Here is a 20613-nt window from a genome sequence, read left to right on the forward strand (position 1 = left end):
AATTCAAACATGGTCAAAAATAAGCTGCTCACAACCGCTATGCCTTTTACTTTGTTTGCACCAAATTACGATCAATTATGAAGAGCTCAACTGATGCAGATTCCATCACAGGGGTAGTCCGGATTTAAAGATTTTGGGTTCTAAATTTTCAACCAAACTCATAGCGTGCTCATAAATAGTTACTGAGTTCACAATTAAGTATTTATATATATTTAATGAATTTTCTAATACAGATATAATGTCTAAACAAAAAGTCACTACGTTCATCCGAACCCGTAAATAACAGTATCCCTCCGCCTCTGGATTCAATACGTTATTTATTAAAGAAAAACTAAGGAACTAGTAAGTCCCGATCTCCAAAAGTTCCTCTCAGAATTTGTGATTCTTAAGATTTGTGATGTAATTAAATAAAAGTTGGCAAGAGTTAATTACAATTAAACAGGTAGATGGACAGTTTAATAGTGACCACTCTCAGCACTCAACCCCCTCACCAAAAAAAAGAAAAATTGGAAGAATGTAGTATAAAGAAAATTGGAGAGCCTAGGAATATTTTCATTAAGTAAAAAGATGAAGGTATTCCGGGTATTCCTAACTTGCTATATCTCACTGTCGCTTTAAGATTTAGAGTTAAATTAGTTTAGAATAATCATAATTTTATTAGTATAAAGTTTTTTTTAAAAAAATTATAGCTATGTAACACAACTTCACAAGCAAAAAATAATGGGTTAATAGTAGTACCTCCTGGCCTAAAAAAAAAGATAATGATAAACAAATTAAAAAGAAAAGGAACCAATTGAGTGCAAGTGTTTATTGTCCAGTGATCACGCCCAACTATGCCTTATAAAAAGGATTAAGCGGTCGTTGCAAATATAATCCGATTTACAAGTCCAGAGTCGAATCCCACAAAGAACTAAGGTTTAGCTACAGTTGTTCAATATCACTAAGAAACACAAGTCAAAACAATTTCCTAATTATAAAGATTATAATATTTATTTTTATCTAATTAACTAACAAATACTAGAAAGCAGTAAAACTATCAATTAACAAGGATAAGGATTGGAGACAAGATTAAGGAGGCTTAGAGTTATGATTTTCCATATTGGCGGAATCCTTTCCGCTACGTTTTCTATAAATTTGCCTAAGACTTCTCTACCGATCATGAGCATTATGACTATCGTAACTATCTACCGAGTAGTTACCATAATTTACTTGACATATTCTCCCGGATTACGCTAGATGGCATTAAGTACGGCTCACTCGGATCGCATCAAGGTTTTGTTATCCCTAATCCCACCTTTAAACCCTCCGTATTGATCCCTCGTATACGTTAGGAGTGATGTTGTTCAACAACTACCTAAATATGCACTCTCTCCTGAGTAATGCACATTAAATAGGCACAGTCGATTGAGAGCTCTTCAACCAACCACAATATAAACGTAGTTTCACAATATAAACATAGTTGAACAATTAGAGAAAAAGCTACAGCAAATCTATATTAACGTAATAGGAAAATCATCCTCCAATAGGTTCTATCAGAACCCTAGATAACAAATTAGCTATTCATAATAGTATGTATAACTAAAATACTAGAATTCATAACCAATAATGAAAATAGGAAGAAGGAAGTGATAAACTCGTAGAAGAATTCTCCGCCTTGCTCTTAGTGTGTTCTTGCCTCCTTAGGACGAATCGTCTCTCAAATCTGTCCAATCTCGATCTCCCTAGACTCCCCCAAAAGTGGCATTTTTAGGTATATTTATATGTGTGGGAAAAAACCTAAACGTCTAGGCAAAGTCCTAGTCAAACCAGGAGACGAAATAAGCCTTCAAAACTCAGACTAGATCTCGCCCCAGGCCTAGCGTCGTCAGCCTAACGCTTGGTGGACCTGGCCTTTTCCTGGCGTTGCCAGGGTTTCTCATTCACTGTTCTCGAGCACCCTTTCAATGTTTAAGTATCCATTTTACTCTACTTTCATCTTCAATTCACCTACACACAAAATAGACTCTATTACGCGCAAATAAAGTGTAATTTATCATTAAAGCATATAAAATGCAATACAAATAATGTACGAAACTATGAAATTATAGTCACGCATCAATACCCCACACTTAAACATTGCTCGTCTTCAAGAAATCAAACTACTCTTATAGACACAACCTTGAGCACTTTGTTTTTACACAATTGAGGCACACCACACCAATGGCCATGATTTATAGCAACAATTAAACTCTAGCATATGCAATCATATACACTTCCCTTTTCTTATGCCATACTTTACGAATATTCACAACAAAGACAACGTGATCCTAACAATCCTAGCCTCAAAAACCAACTCAATGTCACAATGCACTCATGGCTTGAACACCCAACGTCATAGAGATAAGTCTAATAACGTTACCTATCCTCGTGAAACTATGTACCCTCACTACAAGAATAAGAGAGTAAGTTGAATGCACATATTCAAATCAAATGCTCAAATATATTTTAAGGACTCGTATATATCAAAGAATATCGCTCACTCTCACAAAAGAAGTCATATGTATCCAATTGGTATCATAGGCTTGCCCACAATATAAATTTCTACTAATGTAAGCTCACTCGATCTAAAATCAATTAGGACTTTGTCAAGGTTGTAATGTGGATTAAGGAACGGGTATGATGTATTTAGGAATAGTGGTTCACCCTCCTATGCACTTTACACATCACTTAATAATCGTTATGCGCAAATTCCTCAATCCCCTTTAATTTCACAGACAAAATCATCCCTAACAACGTACACTTCTTCTTTAATCACTACTTTAATTCATACCCACTTGCAAGAACAAGACAACAATTTATTCATCTCTATTTTTCCTTTTTCCCCCCCAGATTTTTCTCTCTTTTTCCCTAACATTTTTTTTCAATTTCCGCTAGTGGTGTATTATTTTACAAAACGAGTGCATCTTTCTTCCTTTCATTGGTTCCACTCGAAAGCCAGCCCAAACTTAGCCCTTACTTCTTATAATGTCCATTTCACAATTAAAGTGCTTTAAGAGGTAAAAGGATTAAAAAATATCAATTGAGAATTAAAAGGGTATAGGCTTGTAATGTGGGTGCCAAATAAAAGTCTATAGGCTCAAAAGGGTTAGCTAGAGATAAATTTTATTTGTGATAGAAATAATGCTCGAAAAGACATCAAAGAAAGCCTAAAATCATTTTTCACATCGAGCTTCACCTAAAATTTCGCTTCATCTCACATACACATACCAGGCAAGTTCTAGACACAAGTACAATACATGAACTACACAAAATCTCACCACACGTGGCACATGATTCATTAAGGACAGTCTCATTCCGATTCTCAAACTAATGCAAGTATTTGCAGAGCCACAAGAAGCATTAAGCAAAAAGCGATCATAAGTCAAGAAAATGAGACGTAGGCGTCACAAAACATGCTATCCAAATAACCAAGGCATCATAAGCAATTTTAGCTCATAGGGAATATACTACACATGCCAAAGCCTAAATATGCTACTATCAAACAAGTCAAGGGCGCCTAGGAATCTCATCTTTCTTCCTCCATTTATTTTCTAATTCTAATCTACTCTAAAAATAAAAAATAAAAATAAAAGGAAAAACTACTACATGGTTCAAGCAAAACCCTTGGAAAAGAACCGCGACACAAAGAAAAATCAAGGGGAAATTACTCTACCACCTACCAAGAAAATATTTTTTTTTTCATTTTTAGAATTAAATCCCTCAAGAAAATTGTCTAATAGATCCATCGTCGGGCAAAGTCCAATCATTTTAAAAAAAAAACATTATTCAATTAAACTAACACAACTAAAGTAGCATAGAAAATTACCCAGAATATCTCCTTACCCCACGTTTAAAATTGTGCATTCTCTCCAATGCACATCATACTAATAAGAGGGTAAAAGAACCTCCCTGGTAGGCCAAAGGCCGAAGCACTAGCAACTCATGGGATACTTAGACTTCTCTCAAGCTTGGTCCTTCGTGCGGGTACCTGACACTTAGTTCCAACCATCTGGTTTGATGTTGCATCATTCCAATAGCTTTGCTTTCCATGCTCCTAGAAAATCAAAAATTGACACTACAAAAATAATACAATTAAAAAAATAAAATAAAAAAGCAGTAAAGTTGGTTGCCTCCCAACAAGCGCTTGATTTAACGTCGCGACACGACGCAAATCATTTTCTTCCTCCACTTTGAATTTATGAATTGGACCCCAAGTTTTGATTCTACTCTTTGATCATGCTCCCGAGGGTACTGGAACGAATCTGGCTGGCCCAATAAAATAATGTAGTATTCTGCACTTCCTGGCCTTTAGATGAGATGTGTATTTCGACTTTCCGGCAAGAAGAATTCCAGAATGTAAGCATCATGTTCCTTATCCCTTGACTCCTCAAGTGGCTCGGACGACTCTATTTCCATATCATCATCCAAACACAATGTGGAAAAATGCTTGGAGTGTGGATCAATGCGCTCAACTACATAAATATTGGGATTGTCAACATCCTCAATACTAATGACACTAGAGTCAACTAAATATGTATCCTCAATATCCTTGGTTGACTCTAGTATCTCTTATACAATACCGACATCCTCAAATTCTAGTTTGATTGATTGCTGGTGTTCTCTTATAAATATTTCTGCATCTAATGCATGCTTCTTTTGGCCATTATCCACAATATTAGTTTGTTAAGCATTAAATGATTCAACTAATTGACTCACTTGTGCCTCTAGATTATGAATAATTGCCTCTTGCCTTTGGATAGTATCACATAGCCTTTGTGTTTGCAGTTGTGTCGCATTACTTTGTTCCATGAAATACTTTAACATATCTTTGATCTCCTTCAGGTCAGCTTCTCTGGGTTCTTTGTTCCTATTAACTTCACTAGAAAAAGTAGAGCCATCATAGTAAGGGGTTGGGGGAAGATAAGAAATATAAGCACAACCATGAAAGTGACCATCTTGACCATCACACTATCACATACATTCCACACATAATATTGAGTTGGTGCACATAACTCGCTCTCGGAAATATTTTGATAATTTTGCCATGGGTGGTTTCCTCCACAACATGCATAAGGAGGATCAAAAGTAGAATTACCAATATCAATACTCTCATAATTCCAAGATGCCATATTTTTTTAAAATCAACAGGTAAAAAAAAATTAAATACAAGAAAGCAAAAATAAAAGTTCAAACTTGCAACCTAGTAATATATACACCTAAAGCTACATCGTTAGTTCCCCGGCAACGCCGCTAAAATTTGATCAAGCTTAACTATGCCTTATAAAAGGACTAAGCGATCTTTGCAAATATAATCCGGTTTACAAGTCTGGAGTTGAATCCCACAGAGAACTAAGACTTAGCTATAGTTGTTCAATATCGCTAAGAAACACAAGTCCAAATAATTTTCTAATTATAAAGATTATAATATTTATTTTTATCTAATTAACTAACAAATACTAGAAAGCAGTAAAGCTATCAATTAATAAGGATAAGGATTGGAGACAAGAATAAGGAGGTCTAGAGCTATGATTTTCCCTATTGTCGGAATCCTTTCCGCTACATTTTCTATAAATTTGCCTAAGACTTCGCTACCGATCATGAGTACTATGACTGTTATAACTCTCTCCCGAGTAATTACCACAATTTACTAGAAATATTCTCCCGAATTACGCTAGCTGGCATTAAGTACGGCTCACTCGAATCGCACCAAGGTTTCGTTATCCCTAATCCCACCTTTAAACCCTCCGTATTGATCTCTCATATACGTTAGGAGTGATGTTATTCAACAACTACCTAAATATGCACTCTCTCTCTAGTAATACACACTAAATAGGTACAGTCGATTGAGATCTCTTCAACCAACCACAATATAAACGTAGTTGAACAATTAGAGAAAAAGCTATAACAAATCTATATTAACGTAATAGGAAATCATCCTCCAGTAGGTTCCATCAAAATCCTAGATAACAAATTAGCTATTCATAATAGTATTTATAACTACAATACTAGAATTCATAACCAATAATGAAAATAGGAAGAAAGAAGTGAAAAACTCGTAGAAGAATTCTCCGCTTTGCTCTTAGTGTATTCTTGCCTCCTTAGGACGAATCCCCTCTCAAATATGTATCTCGATCTCACCAATCTTGATCTCCCTTGACTCCCCCAAAAGTGGCATTTTTATGTCTATTTATATGTGTAGGAAAATACCTACACGCCTAGTCCAAGTCCTAGTCAAACCAGGAGACGAAATAAACCTTCAAAACTCGGACTAGATCTTGCCCCAGGCCTGGCGTCGTCAGCCTAACGCCTGGTAGACCTGGCTTTTGCCTGGTGTCGCCAGGGTTTCTCATTCACTGTTCTCGAGCACGCTTACAATGTTTAAGTATTCCTTTTGCTCTACTTTCATCTTCAATTCACCTACACACAAAATAGACTCTATTACGCGCAAATAAAGTGTAATTTATCATTAAAGCATATAAAATGTAAGGAAAATAATGTACAAAACTATGAGATTATACTCACACATCATCCAGGTTCATTGTATATATACCATTTGCTTTCGTTTACTAGTAGTTTATTGCGTCGAATTTCTAGGATCAAGAATGAAGAGCTTAAGAGATCGTTTGGTAGGGTATATAAGAATAATGCTGAATAAGGTGTATTAGTTATACAGGGATTAGTAATGCAACAATAACAACAACAAAAAACTCATTAGCTTCCCACAAGTGGGGTATGGGGTGGGTAAGATGTACGCATCCTTACCCCTACTCCTGGAAGGGCATAGAGGTTGTTTCTGATAGACGAAGGCTAGAGAACGATTGAAAAAGAAAAGGTAATTGCAACAAGTAGAAATAACAACAAGATAGTAATAAGATAGAATCCAAGAATGCAGTCGAACTCTAGGTAGTAATAGACATCTATAAATAAAAGATATCATACTAACTAAAAAGAAACGCTTGACTACCTACGAACCTTTTACCCTAATCTTTGACCTCCACATCCTCCGGTCTAGGGTCATGTTCTCAGTCAGCTCCATCCGTGCCATGTCCCGCCTAATAACCTCTCCCCAAGACTTCATAGACTTACCTCAACCTCTTGCTGCCCACCGAGGCTAACTGCTCGCACCTTCTAACTGGGGCTTCTATACTTCTCCTCTTAACATGCCTGAACCATCTCAACCTCGCCTCCCGCATCTTATCCTCCACAGGGCCCACTCCCACCTTTTCCCGAATAACTTCATTCCTAATCTTATCTAACCAGATATATGCCCACACATCCACCTTAACATCCTCATCTCAGTTACTTTTAGCTTCTGGGTATGAGAGCTCTTGACCGGCCAACACTCTACTCCATACAACATAGTCGGTCTAACTACAATCTTGTAGAACTTACCTTAAGTGCAGGGATTAGTAATGCATGAGTTAGTAATGCAAGCATTAGCTATACAGAGGCTATTTCTTATCCATTATTTGGTGTGGTGTATTAAAAATTAAAATCCATTGCATATTTTTTAGGAAATTATTTGTTTACAAAATGTCCTTCATATTCTTTAGCTTTAAAGGACTTTAAGGATAATTTGGCCTTTAACCATGCTAATGCACGCATTAATAACCTTGGTATTGCTAATACCATGGTTTGCTATGCATTAGCTATACATAGGATAATATGATGTGTAACTAATACTTGTATTAGTTATACATAAGTTAAAAAAATGTATCAAATAAGATTTTACTAATACACAAAGTTAATGCATGCATTATTTTCTCTAATGCACTCTACCAAACGGCTTCTTAAGTTTCAACTACGGAGATTCAATATTTTTATCTATCAAAGGCGGGAAAAAAGGAAAAAGGAAAGTAGTATATCTCGCTGCAAGGTTCTACAACATAGTTGGTGATTCTTAAGATTTGTGATGTTACATAAATGAAATTTGGCAAGAGTCAATAATTAATGGACAAAGTGTTAATGTAGACCTTTGGAATTGCATAATGTATACAGATATAGAGAAGGTATATATATATATATATATATATATATATATATATATATATATATATATATATATATTACTGGTATACTAATATGGCACTCCAAACTTGCTTATGTCACTTCCGATACTACTTTAGCATACATTGCCATTAACCCGGTTCTCTTCCCTATCCTTCACACAAACTCCACTAGTTCCACCCACATGCATATATTAATAAATAAACAAAAAAAACATTTATAATAATGCTAGATTTATAAAGTAAATATTTTTACACTTGTTTGACCAAAAAAATGTTAAACCTTTTAGTTAAACCAGTTAATGATGAATTAAAGAGAGAATCTTAGTTGAACTTAATAAATTCTAGACCGAATATAACAAGATATTCGCGAGATGAACAATGTTCAAGAGAATTAAATAATGGTTTCAATATTCAATGATTAGCCATGAATATGATAACGTGAACATGTAATAAATGTAAATAATGGCAGTAAGTGTAATAAGAAAGGATCTACCACCAAATTATTGTATGATTGAGATGTTCCTTTCTTCTATCAGCGACGTGGAAAGGTGAGAAATGAAAATGGATATGGAATCTTTGGATCTAGTGAACAAAGATCGAACAACGTGTGCTTGAATAATGTAATCAGTGAACAAGATAACTTTTGTATAGTCTCTTTTGTCAACCTTTACAATGTGCTCTTATAAAAAAAACCAAGATCCTTTTTGTTCTCTATCTCTTACTATTTATAAGGGATCTTCCCAAGAAACCCTAAAAGTACAATATAAGAAATATCCAAGGGAATATTCCTGGTGTCCTTTTCTAAGCCAGTCATATCGTTACAATTGCAACTTCAGTTATGCGTTCTCGACAATGATCCTTACGAGGGTAACCCCTTCGTTATAATGTCGTGATCGACCCCGTCCGCGGCATGACTTATCTGCAGTTACCGAGTTGTCAAATTTTGACCAATACAGTTAGTCCCTCCGCTTGTTGAGGTTGTGATTTTGCACGCCCTTGAGAAGCGGACTTGTTCATCGTTAGTTTAGGAGAAATTTGGTCGCATAGATTAGGTCGAAGAAACCGGGGTCAAGGAGAGGAGGCATGACCAGCAAGGCTGCGATTGGTGTGACCGGCATAGGGTGACATCACAACCACGCGCATCATCATTATGCGTCTTTCCGAGGCAGCTCCTGTACTTCTGTCGTTTCGATTTTGGTGCCAGCCAGCTCTATAAATAGATGGAGGCTTAATTTTTCAGAAGTTTCCACCATTCTCTACTTTGTATGAGCGCTGATTTTCTTCGATCTTCTTCCCCAATCTCTGAACTGAAATTCTACTTCTCCGATTCCATTGTCCTCCTTCTTACCTAACCATTACCTTCTTGTTTGGGTTTGGTAGAGTACGTTTTACTGTCAAAATATATCACAATCCTCTCACATTCATGATGATATTTTTGATGACACTCCGTTATCGGTGGCCCCTCCTCCCGATGGTGAGGAATTCGTGGCTGAAAAGGGTGACAACTTCCCTACCATGGAGGAGGTAGTTCCTAAAAATCCTTTGTCTAGAAATGACTTTTCAAAGGAGCTTGCTCCTGCTACCGTTCATGTGCTCTCGAAGACTGGAACGTCTCATATAGCCAACCTTTGGTCCAGGTATCGCATTCCTCCGTACGTCGAGATAATCCCGGTCAGTGGCGACATCGTAGTGGTCCATCGACCCGGGTATTGCGCCTTCTATGTCTACTCATTCTTTAGTGGTTATACTCTTCCTCTTCTTCCTTTAGCGGATGAGTTTTGCCGATTTTACAATGTCTGCCCGGCACAACTCTCTCCTTACTTGTATAAAACTTTCTTGATACTAACGAAGTACGCAGAGTTGGCTGGTTGTGAGGTTAATATTTGTCATTTGCTGCACTTATTCTCACCAAGTTTCTATAGAGGTACCATGATACATCTACGACATCGTGGGACCAGAGGGTTGGTAGTTGAAATGGATGATAGAATGAATTGGAAGTTTTAGCACAAATATTTCTTTATCAAGACCGAGCACTTGGTGGTGGACCCGACTGGGTTTCCTGATCAGTGGAATCATAATCGTAAGTGTCTCTATCATGATCTTATTGTCTTCTACCGCCCTTTCATTTTTAGCTCACTCGTAGTTTAATTTTCAGCTGAAAGGCGTGCACCCTCTCATGTCTTCGACATTGAAGATTGGGTGGCTCGCGTGTTGCCTCGTGTGGTAGGGGTTTGTGGTTGGTTGGTTTTCACAAGCCTTTTGGACCTAAGGTTCCATCTGGTAAGTGTTTTTGCTTCAACTTTCTATTGTTTACTATTGCTTGTTGATGCGACCTCTTTTGTGCTAGGTCGGCGAAATTTCTAAGAAGAAGGCTCTAGTGCCAGCGTTTCGCCAAGTTATCGCATCGGCTGAGATGCAGTTTGCTTTGGCCGAATCCATTCATGGAGGTCGTACTCAAACTCCGTCGATGAGGGATTCCACCACTTAGACTGTTACGCGAGATGAGATCTCTTCTTGGCCTGTCTATCATCTTGTAGACGAGTCATCTAAAATGGAGAGGAGTTGCTATCGAGAAAAAGGTGAAAGGTGGAGCTTGGGAAGGTTGTTGTCACTGGTATTGAATTGGAGGAACTCATTGCTCCGGAAGCGGTGCCTGCACTTGCACCAGACGTAGGTGCCGTTGTTATGGCAGATGTCGTCATGGAGAGAAGATCTTCTAGAGCCGAGAAGGTACATGCAGGCGGGGAGCTTGTAAGGACTACAGAAGGTGATGTGTCATCGGCGACCGAGGGAGATGGAATCATACCTGTAGGGGATGATGGTTCTGGTTCGGACATCGACCCTGAAGAAATACGGGCCTTCTTGGAGAGAAACACTCGCGTGGAGGTAAGAACAGAGGGTCCCAACCGGCACGTAATCATCCCTGTGGGTTATGACCTTTTGGCTAACTCAGAATAGGTGGTGCCATCCTTTACCCCCTTGTGTGCAACTTCTGAGAACACGGCGCTGCAGGCGATGAGCGATACTGAGTTATCGCTAAGTATATCTAGCATGGACCTCCGAGTAAGTGCCTTTTATTGTTAGGATTTGCTTCATACGTGTAATCTGCTCATACTAACTCTTTTCTTTTGCATGTCAGACTCTCATCATGGGGATTGAGCGTGAACGGAGGGAAGAGCGAATGATGACCCTCTTTAAAAAGCTGACTTCCAAGTACAAGGAATACCGTACTAAGAATCGAACGTTGGTCGATGTTTTTATAGCGAGTTTCAGTTGTTTCATGATGGGCTCAAACAAAAAGATGAGGAGTTGGCAAAGAAAGATGAAGAGTTAAAGGAGAGGGATGAGGAGATAGTGAGAACCATCAGCCGATGCAGTGAGCTCGAGGCAGCTCTAAAGGCCAAAGATGACGAGCTAGAGGTGAGTAAATGGGTGATGGCTAAGAATGCCGATCTTCAGGCGCGGGTGGCATTTTTGACTGTCGAACTTGGGCAGAGGGAGGCGAATGTTGTTGATCTGCGAGACGAGTTGAGCACCAAGGTCGAAGAGTTGGCTCGTACCGAGAAACACAGAGTGGCCATTATGGCTGAAACAACGAACCTAGAGGACGCTCTCTGTGTTTGTAGGTCCGAGTGGGAGAATGAGGCAGAGACATCGACGCTTGTGGTGGCAAGGTTAGAGGAACGGATCCAGAATTTGGAGGCAAAGTTATCCAAATTGAACAAGCAGGTCGTTACCTTGAAAGCTGAGGAGATGTGACGGCAATCACAACTATCCACGTCTCACACTGCCGTTCTCGACGTACCGCGGGAGTTGTATGAGGTGTGGGTTCACGCTGAGGCTCAGCTTGACATATATAAGTCTTTGAAAACTGACGGGAAGATTTTCAAAGCGGAACTTAAGGGCGTTCGTGTTAAGGCATGTGCGGCCCGTGAAGCTTACGGTTATGCCCCCGATATGCCTGGTGGGGACGACATTGACGATGATGCGGATAGGCTTGCCTCCGATTCTTGGTATGATGACGAGTATGCCGATGGGGATGGCGCGACATAAAGCAGTCATGCTTAGTTTTTGTTCTGTTTTGTTATTTTTGTGAGGGCGTCTTTGGGCCCTTTGTAAAAAGTATTGTAACTTGATAGCTGTAATGTAAAAGCCCCCCCATTTTTGCTACATGTTTCTTGATTTCCGTTATCTTTTTGTTTGCTATGCAGTGAAGTCCCTGACTTTTCCGGTCGCTTGCGTGTAGTGTTTTGGCTTAGTTGATCATAGATCGTAAAGTAATTCGAGCGATGTCGAATGTAAAGTAATTCGAGCGATGCCGAATGTAAAGTAATTCGAGCGAGGCCAAATGTAAAATAATTCGAGCGAGGCCGAATGTAAAATAATTCGAGCGAGGCCAAATGTAAAGTAATTTGAGCGAGTCGAATGTAAGGTAATTCGAGCAAGATCGAATAGAACGACTTTGGTGGAGATGTGCAAAGATGTTGCTTTATTTCATTCATTGGAGAGTATTACATGTTTCTGTTTGTTCCATACACATCGTTCGGCCTGGAGAAGAAGACGGCAAGCGGGGCAATAAATCATACTTTGAACTTCGAAATGTCCCCTTCGTCGCCTTGTAAAAACCTCTCCGAGAAAACCCAATTGGGAAAAACCCCGGGTGAGGGAAAAAGAGTTCGACTTAGGGGGCGTCCGTTTTCAGAAGTTGAAGTATTTGAGGTGGGCGACGTTCCAATTGTTTTGTAGTAGTTTTCCATCCATTGTTTCTAGTTGGAATGATCCCTTTTTTGCTGCTGCCGTGATTTTGTATGGCCCGTCCCAATTGATTTCTAGTTTGCCTTCTCTCGAAGCTTTGCTCGTTTGTGTTTTGGCCTTGATATCATAGTCTCTGAATTTGAGTGGTCGTATTTTGGCATTGATATCATAGTCTCATCGATGTCTTATTTTCTGTTCTCGTTATTATTTTTTCCTCTTTCATTGGAGCATCTCAGGCTACTTTCCTCGACCTCGACTGGTATCATGGCGTCAATCCCATAGACTAGTGAATATGGCGCTTCGTCTGTACTTGTTTTTGGCGTGGTGTGGTAGGCCCATAGTACCTCTGGAAGCAATTCCGACCATAGTCCTTTGGCATCCTCGAGCTTTTTCTTCAAGATATTTAATATTGTTTTCTTGACATAATCGGCAGCTTTCTTCTTCATTGTGGGACAATAATATCCTGCTCAAATGAGGCATCTGACGAGGGCCCAATTGTCGGTCTATAGTGGTCGTCATGTACTTCCTTGACTACGCGCATTATTTGATTCGGCCCAAGGCATTTTGCTAAGAGGCCTCCAAACGTTCTTTTGTATAACTCGTGACTTATGAGGCTATACCTAGCCATCTGCATTCGAAGCTTTTTGGCTTCTTTTTTGTCTACTGGGAGTATTCCTTCCTGCAAATATGTTATAATACGGTTGTGCCAGTCCCAAGTCAAATTTACAGTGTGTACCTCAAGTTGGTCTATCAATGAATGCATGAGGGTGGCCACATTTTCCTTTATGATGTTCTTGGTGGCCGCTACTAACTTGGCGAGGATGTCTGTTTCGATGTTTTGTGCTCGAGGTATCTGGTCGAGTCAACATTTATCGAATTCTAGTAGCAATTTATGAATTTCTGCTTGGTACCTTTGTAGCCTCTGCTCTTTGATTTGGAAAGTCCTTGTGACTTGGTTGACGACGAGTTGTAAGTCGCATCTAAGGACGACCCATTGTGCTCCGTATTTGAGAGCCAACTTTAATCCTGCAATTGCGGCCTCATACTCGGCCTCATTGTTAGTCATATCGGGATGCCATATGGACTGGCGAATGACTTTGCCCGTTAGGACCTCGAGTACGAGTCCCAGTCCAGATCCTGACGTATTGGATGCGCCGTCAGTGTACAGGACCCATAGGTCAGGTAGACTGAGTGAGGTTCGAGAAGTTTCTTGTTCAACCTCAGTCATTATTTTGGCACTGAAATTGGCGACGAAGTCGGCGAGTACTTATGATTTTATTGTTGTTCGCGGCTGATATGTTATATCATGTTTTCTCAGCTCTCATTTGGCCAATCTCCCTGATAGCTCGGGTTTTATGCAAGATACCTCGTAGGGGAAAGGTCGTTACCACCGATATGGGGTGGCATTGAAAATATGGCCTGAGCTTCCGTGAAGATATAACTAATGCCAAGGCCAATTTTTCGAGGTAGGGGTACCTCATTTCGGCGTCGACAAGAGTTTTGCTAATATAATAGATTGGATATTGCATACCTTTATATTCGCGGACCAACATTGCGCTTACTGCGACCTCTAACACGGCCAAATATATAAAGAGGCTTTCACCGGGTTCTGCCTTGGCGAGTAGCGGGGGAGATGACAAATATGCCTTTAGTTCTCTTAAGGATTTGATGCATTCTTCATTCCATTGAAGCCCGTTGTCCTTTTTAAGCATGCTAAAGAACTTGTGACATCTGTCGAAAGATCGTGAGATGAACCTCGATAGGGCAGCTATGCGGCCCGTCAATTTTTGCACCTATTTCTTCATGGTTAACACCTCAGATATTCCCTCGATGGCTTTGATTTGGTCGAAGTTGACCTCGATGCCTCTTTGTGACACCAATAACCAGAGGAATTTGCCTGAGGTTACGCTGAAGGCACATTTTTCGGGGTTCAATTTCATACTATACTGCCTTAGTATTTTGAAGGCTTCTTTCAGATGGTCGATGTGATCTTCCTTCCTTTTCGATTTAACCAACATGTCATCTATATAAACTTCCTTAGTTTTGTCGGGCTGGTCCTTGAACATTTTGGTTACCAATCTTTGATAAGTCGCCCCTGCGTTCTTTAAGTCAAATGGCATGACTCGGTAATCTTACATTCCTTGGTGGGTGATGAAAGTAGTCTTCTCCTGGTCCTCTTCCTCCATAAGGATTTAGTTGTAGCCTGAGTAGGCGTCCAAGAAACTCAACAACATGTGCCCTGTCGTTGCGTCAATGAGCTGATCGATATGAGGCAGAGGAAAAGAGTCTTTCGGGCAGGCCTTGTTTAGGTCTAAGAAATCCACGCATATCCGCCATTTCCCGTTTTTCTTTTTGACCATGACTACATTGGCGACCCATTGAGGATATTTTGATTCACGGATGGATCCGTTAGCAAGTAGTTTGTCCACTTCCTCGTTGACGGCCTCGTTAATTGCTGCGTTGAATTTTTCTTCTTTCTTGGCATGCTAGAGGATAGAATGGATCGACGTTTAATCTGTGTGTGGCGACGTCTTTCGTAATTCCTGGCATATCTGCATGGGACAAAGCAAACATATCGACATTATTGGTTAAAAATTCATTAAATTTACCTGGCTCGGAGAGCTTATGGCCTATATAGGCCTTTTTTTTGCTGTCGTTGATATCCAATTGGACGGGATCAAGATCTTCTACTGTCGATCCCGCAGCCTCAACGATGTCGGGGTCTTTAATAACATCTTTGTGGTCGTCTAGTTTGGACCCCGACTTTGATAATTGCTATGCTTCTAAGCTTGTTCCTTTTAGCTGTTGAGTGAATGAGCAATCTTGGGCGATGCGGTAACATTCTTAGGTTATGCGTTGTTCGTTGAATATTCCCCATGGGGTAGGGAATTTGATTACTTGGTATAGACTGGACGTGATAGCCCTCATGACGTGTATCCACAGTCGTCCTATGATTGCGTTGTAAGCTGTGTCCTGGTTCATGACATGGAATGTTGTTTCTAGGGTGATGCCTCCGGCCAGGACGGGCAACGTTATTTCTCCTGAGGTTCGTATGACTGCATTGTTAAAACCCATTATTGTTATGCAACGGGTACTATCATGCCCTTGAGTCGCATTTGTACGAGCACTTAAGGATGGATAATACACGCGCTGCTTCCGTCGTCTACCTTTATTCATTTCACATCAGTATCCGAAATACGTAAAGTAATGACAAGAGCATTAGAGTGAGGAAAAATCAAACCGTTGGTATCTGACTTATCGAAGATGATACTTTCTACGAGGTCATCATACCGATCGTGGGTGATTGACCGCTTTAGCTTGTGTGTGGTGGTAAATTTTATGTGGTTGACTGTTGCTTCGTCGCCTCTACCGATGATCATTTGAATGGTGCGGACAGGAGAAAGAGGTTTTAGAGTGCCTTGGTGCTATTCTCATCCGCGACCGAAGTTGGCTCGTCCTTGGCCACTCATCAGCTCTTTCAAGTGCCCTTGGTTCAGCATGTTAACTACTTCTTGCTGTAGGGCTATGCAATCCACAATTCTGTGACCCCGCTTCTGGTGAAATTCACAAAGGATGTTCGACTTTCGGGTATTTGGGTCGGACTTTATTTTTTGCGGCCACTTCACCTTTGTTCTGAGCTTCTCTAGTGCGTATACTATTTTTGATGGAGAAACGCAAAAATTGTGAGCAGATAAGAGTGGAGACATACCTCTTTCGTTTCAGTGAGTCTCTATGTGCGGCCTGGACGGCCCTTCCGTATGTCGAGGGGATGGTGGAACAGTTGTTCTGACGTAAGGTTGGTGCCTGTCTCGGTTGAGGCATGGGTCTGGTTGATCTTTTTGACTGTCGTTACGACGGTCTTTCCTTGGCTTTGATTGGATCGATGTCAAATGTTGGGTTGGGCCATTAAGATCGTCATTGTCTGCTCTCACCTCGGCGTAGTAGGTGTGAGCACGTGATTTTTTCTTCACGGAAATTACTCCGAAAGAAAAATAAAACAAATGTCCTTTAGGTACAATTTTAAGAATTTGTGTGGCATCTGGGGATAATTGTTTGTATTTTGTCTGTGAATGTTTATCTTGTTTTAATTAACTAAAAAATACAAAAATATATGTTGCTTGCACATTTAAGATTTAACTGTGCACTTAGGAATTAATTGAACCATGTTTTGTTTTTTAGAGAAAGAAAATCACCAAATATGTATTTGTTGCATTTTTTGTCGTTTTATTGTCCAATTGTGTGATTTTTTTTATATATATTTAATCCTGGGTGTCAATTGTTATTTAGGTTTAATTAATATTTTTAATTTAATTTTGGTTTTACAACTTATTTTAGAATTTTGGTAATTAGGAATTAAAAAGAAGTTAAAAAAAGGAGGAGGGAGGAAAAGAAAGCAAATCTGAAAAAGAAAAAGAGGATTGTTTGAGAGTTTAAAAAAGGTTGGCTTTTGAAAACACCACTCTTTCAAGAAGTCACACGTTTGAAAATCAATGGAAAAGGGTCCTAAAATCAGTCTAGGATAGATGTTAAGTCAGTTCTTGTTTCTTCTTTAGCTTGGGAGAATCAGTTTAAAAGGAAAAAAGGTTAGGCGTTCATGGAGTTTGTTACTGTGCCATTGGGGTCCAGAGTTGTTGCTGATTTGATTTGAGTAAGTTGGGTCTGTTGTAGCTGTTTGGTTTCCTTCCTGAAGTTGAAACTAGTGTGCTGTCTAGTTAAAGTTGATTCTTGGACTGCTTTCTGCTACTCTTTTGGTTTGAAATTGGTTTCAAGTTAGGTTTATTTTGGGTGTTGTTATTGCGGTGTTGGTTTGTTGGTGTCGCTATTTGGTATAGCTGGGGAATTTTAACTGGTTTTCCTGAGTGCTGCTGGATATCTGTTACTGTTGCTGTTGTGTTGTGCTATTTGTTGTGTTGATCACTCCTTCTTCTTCTCCATTGTATTCCATTTCCAGGTACACATTCTAAAAAACCTGTGTTGAGGTAAGCTCGAATTTGAAGTTGAAGTTGAGATGAAATGGAAATGCAACTGTTAGTTATATTTGACATGACTGTATAAATAAACTGAAACTGTTTCTTTATTAGCTAGATTATCACTCGATATGTCTTGAATGTATATAAGCCTGTGATATCGAGCAGTGGTTGTATTTAGTTTTACGTTAGGTTAATATGATAGTTAGATTAATTTCAGTTTTGGTAATTCGTTTCGTGAAGTCATTTGAAAGCGATTCACATTGCAATAAACCTTTAGTAATGGTCGTCATGTGTTTTGTACTAAAATAGGACTATTTATTTGCTACATCATGGCATGTTAAAATTGGCCCATAAAGAGTGTTGTGGTTATTTTGTTCAAGTTGTTCCAAGTAGAACGGCTTACTGCTTTCATTATAAAATCAGGATGCTTACCTAATGACATGCAAATGAATAAGTAAATGCTTGACTTCAGGGGCTCGATCCCTCGATCTCTCCTACGCAGCTTGGCACGCCCCATTCAGTTTGGGGCTTACCTCAAGGCCCACCTGTTGTTGTTCGTTCACAAGTAGAATTAGTTGGCCCATTTAATTTGGGCCTGATTTAAAGGTTTCAGTATATAGTTAACACAATATAAGTTTGGGGCTTTGGGTTAGGTAGCGGGTTCAAATTAAAAGGTCCGTCCTTTTGTTTGGACTCGAACTTGAACTCGAAGCCCGCTTTTATAATATTAACTAATTAGGACCTTTTCTTCAAAAAGAAAATATAGAAAAATCTTAGTCACTTTAGGATATTCTTTAAATAAAATATGAGACGAGCCTCGCCAAATAAAACGTACAAACGGTGGGGCCCTGAATCAATGGTTATTTTAAATACTTAGACTTCGGGATGAGCCGTTTAGCAAAATTTCACAGCCTTCCCCAAAATAATGATACGCTAGTCGCTTTAGGCGCGCCTTTAATAATTTACTTTCTTAAATTCGGGTGCACATTTATGTGACCCAAATCCAAATCTCGACAAAGTTGAAATGTGTCAATAACCACGGGTGCACTGATGTGACGTGGTTCGAGATGTATTTTCACGACGTCGTAATTCTCGTTAAAAATAATAATAATAAAAGCGGTAAACAGTTAAAATTTGCACATAGGTTCAACATGTATTAAAATCAGATAAATAAGCCGAATATGACAGTTGAGCAACCGTGCTAGAACCACGGAACTCGGGAATGCCTAACACCTTCTCCCGGGTTAATAGAATTCCTTACCCGGATTTCTGGTTCGCGGACTATAGTACAGAGTCAATCCTTTCCTCGATTTGGGATTCAACCGGTGACTTGGGACACCATAAATCTCCCAAGTGGCGACTCTGAAATAAATAAATAAATCTCGTTTCGATTGTCCTTCAATTGGAAAAACTCCCCTTATGCCCCTGCCGGCGCGGGTAAAAAGGAGGCATGACAGTAGGCGTTGTGAATTTCTTCCCAAGTGGTGGGAGGGTATTTCATAAGTCTGTTTACCAATTTCCTGGTCGCCCTCGACCCATTCCTGTCCAACCCGTTTTGGAAGGCTGCTACCGCCATCTCTTCTGATATGGTTGGCAAGCTCATTCTTACCCTATTAAACCGAGCGAGGAAGTCCCTGAGTCCCTCGCCTGGCGATTTCCTAAAGGCGAATATGTCCTTCACTCTGGCCTCCGCTTTCTTAGCTCCAGCGTGGGCGGTGACGAATCTGTCGGCCATTTCTTCGAACGTTGTTATAGACCGTGCTGGTAGTTGTGAGTACCAAGTTAAGGCTCCTCCGGTTAAGTTTTTGCCGAACATTTTTAGTAGTACTGACGGTACTTGCTCCTTTGATAGGTCATTACCCTTTATTGCGGTGACGTAGTGAATGATGTGATCCTCGGGGTCTGTAGTACCGTCATATATCTTCAAGTACGGTGGCATTTTGAAGGTCTTTGTAGGGCATGCGGAGCCGCCTCCTTGTTGTATGGTTGTTTGGCGAATCGGCCAATATCTCATTTTGGTAGTAGTTTTTGGGCGTCCGGTATCTTATTGACCCTTTCTTGATGTTTTCTCATTTGGTCGCGGAGTGCTTTGTTCTCATTTCCCATTTCTTCCATTTTCTTGGAATAGTTGCAAGTACATCATTACCTGCATCAACAGTGTTGTAGGTGTTACCTGTTTGGGGGGCTGTTCGCCATTGGTCATTGTGGTATCTGCTTGCACAGTGTTTCTATTCTCCCTTTGAACGGGTTTGTCGAGTATGTTGTTTAGAGTACTTGTCAGCCACTCTTCCAATAGTTTTTTCACTGTTGGTGGTGCTTCCTCAACTGTGGACGTGGAAGCCCCTCTCGCGTGAAGCGGTCACACTTTCATGAAGGGGAGGTGAATCACTCTGTCTGGGTGTAGCGCTTGGTGTCACATTCTCATTGTCTTCCCTGTCATCTTCGTTGATGGTGTTCAGAATGTTGGTAGTGACACCTGCTATTGTTTTCTATCTTGCATCTCCTTTTCCTGCCATCGCTAGTTTGTGCAAACGAAGAATAGACGGCTGTCCCCCTCCCCCCCCCTCAACACTCTTTTTTGATCTAGAGGGAACTAAAATTTCAAGTAAAACCTCCCCACAGACGGCGCCAAATTATTTGACCAAAAAAGTGTTAAACCAATTAATGATGAATTAAAGGGAGAATCTTAGTTGAACTTAATAAATTCGCGAGTTGAACTGTGTTCAAGAGCATTAAATAACGGTTTTAATATTCAATGATTAGCCATGAATATGATAACGTGAACATGTAATAAATGTAAATAATGGCAGTAAGCGTAATAAGAAAGGATCTACCACCCAATTATTGTATGATTAGAATGT

The 20613-nt window shown here is 39.8% G+C and overlaps 1 protein-coding gene across 1 annotated transcript; it reads left to right on the top strand.

The window, feature by feature from the left end:
• Positions 1–10712: 10712 nt before the first annotated feature.
• On the top strand, positions 10713–12080 carry LOC138872565 (uncharacterized). The gene is made up of 4 exons (XM_070150813.1): positions 10713–10913; positions 11167–11240; positions 11291–11756; positions 11910–12080. The coding sequence occupies exons 1-4, from the start codon at positions 10713–10715 to the stop codon at positions 12078–12080; spliced, it is 912 nt and encodes a 303-aa protein (XP_070006914.1).
• Positions 12081–20613: the final 8533 nt, after the last annotated feature.

The sequence above is a fragment of the Nicotiana sylvestris genome, chromosome 1 (assembly GCF_000393655.2).
Source record: "Nicotiana sylvestris chromosome 1, ASM39365v2, whole genome shotgun sequence".
Classification (NCBI taxonomy): Eukaryota; Viridiplantae; Streptophyta; class Magnoliopsida; order Solanales; family Solanaceae; genus Nicotiana; species Nicotiana sylvestris.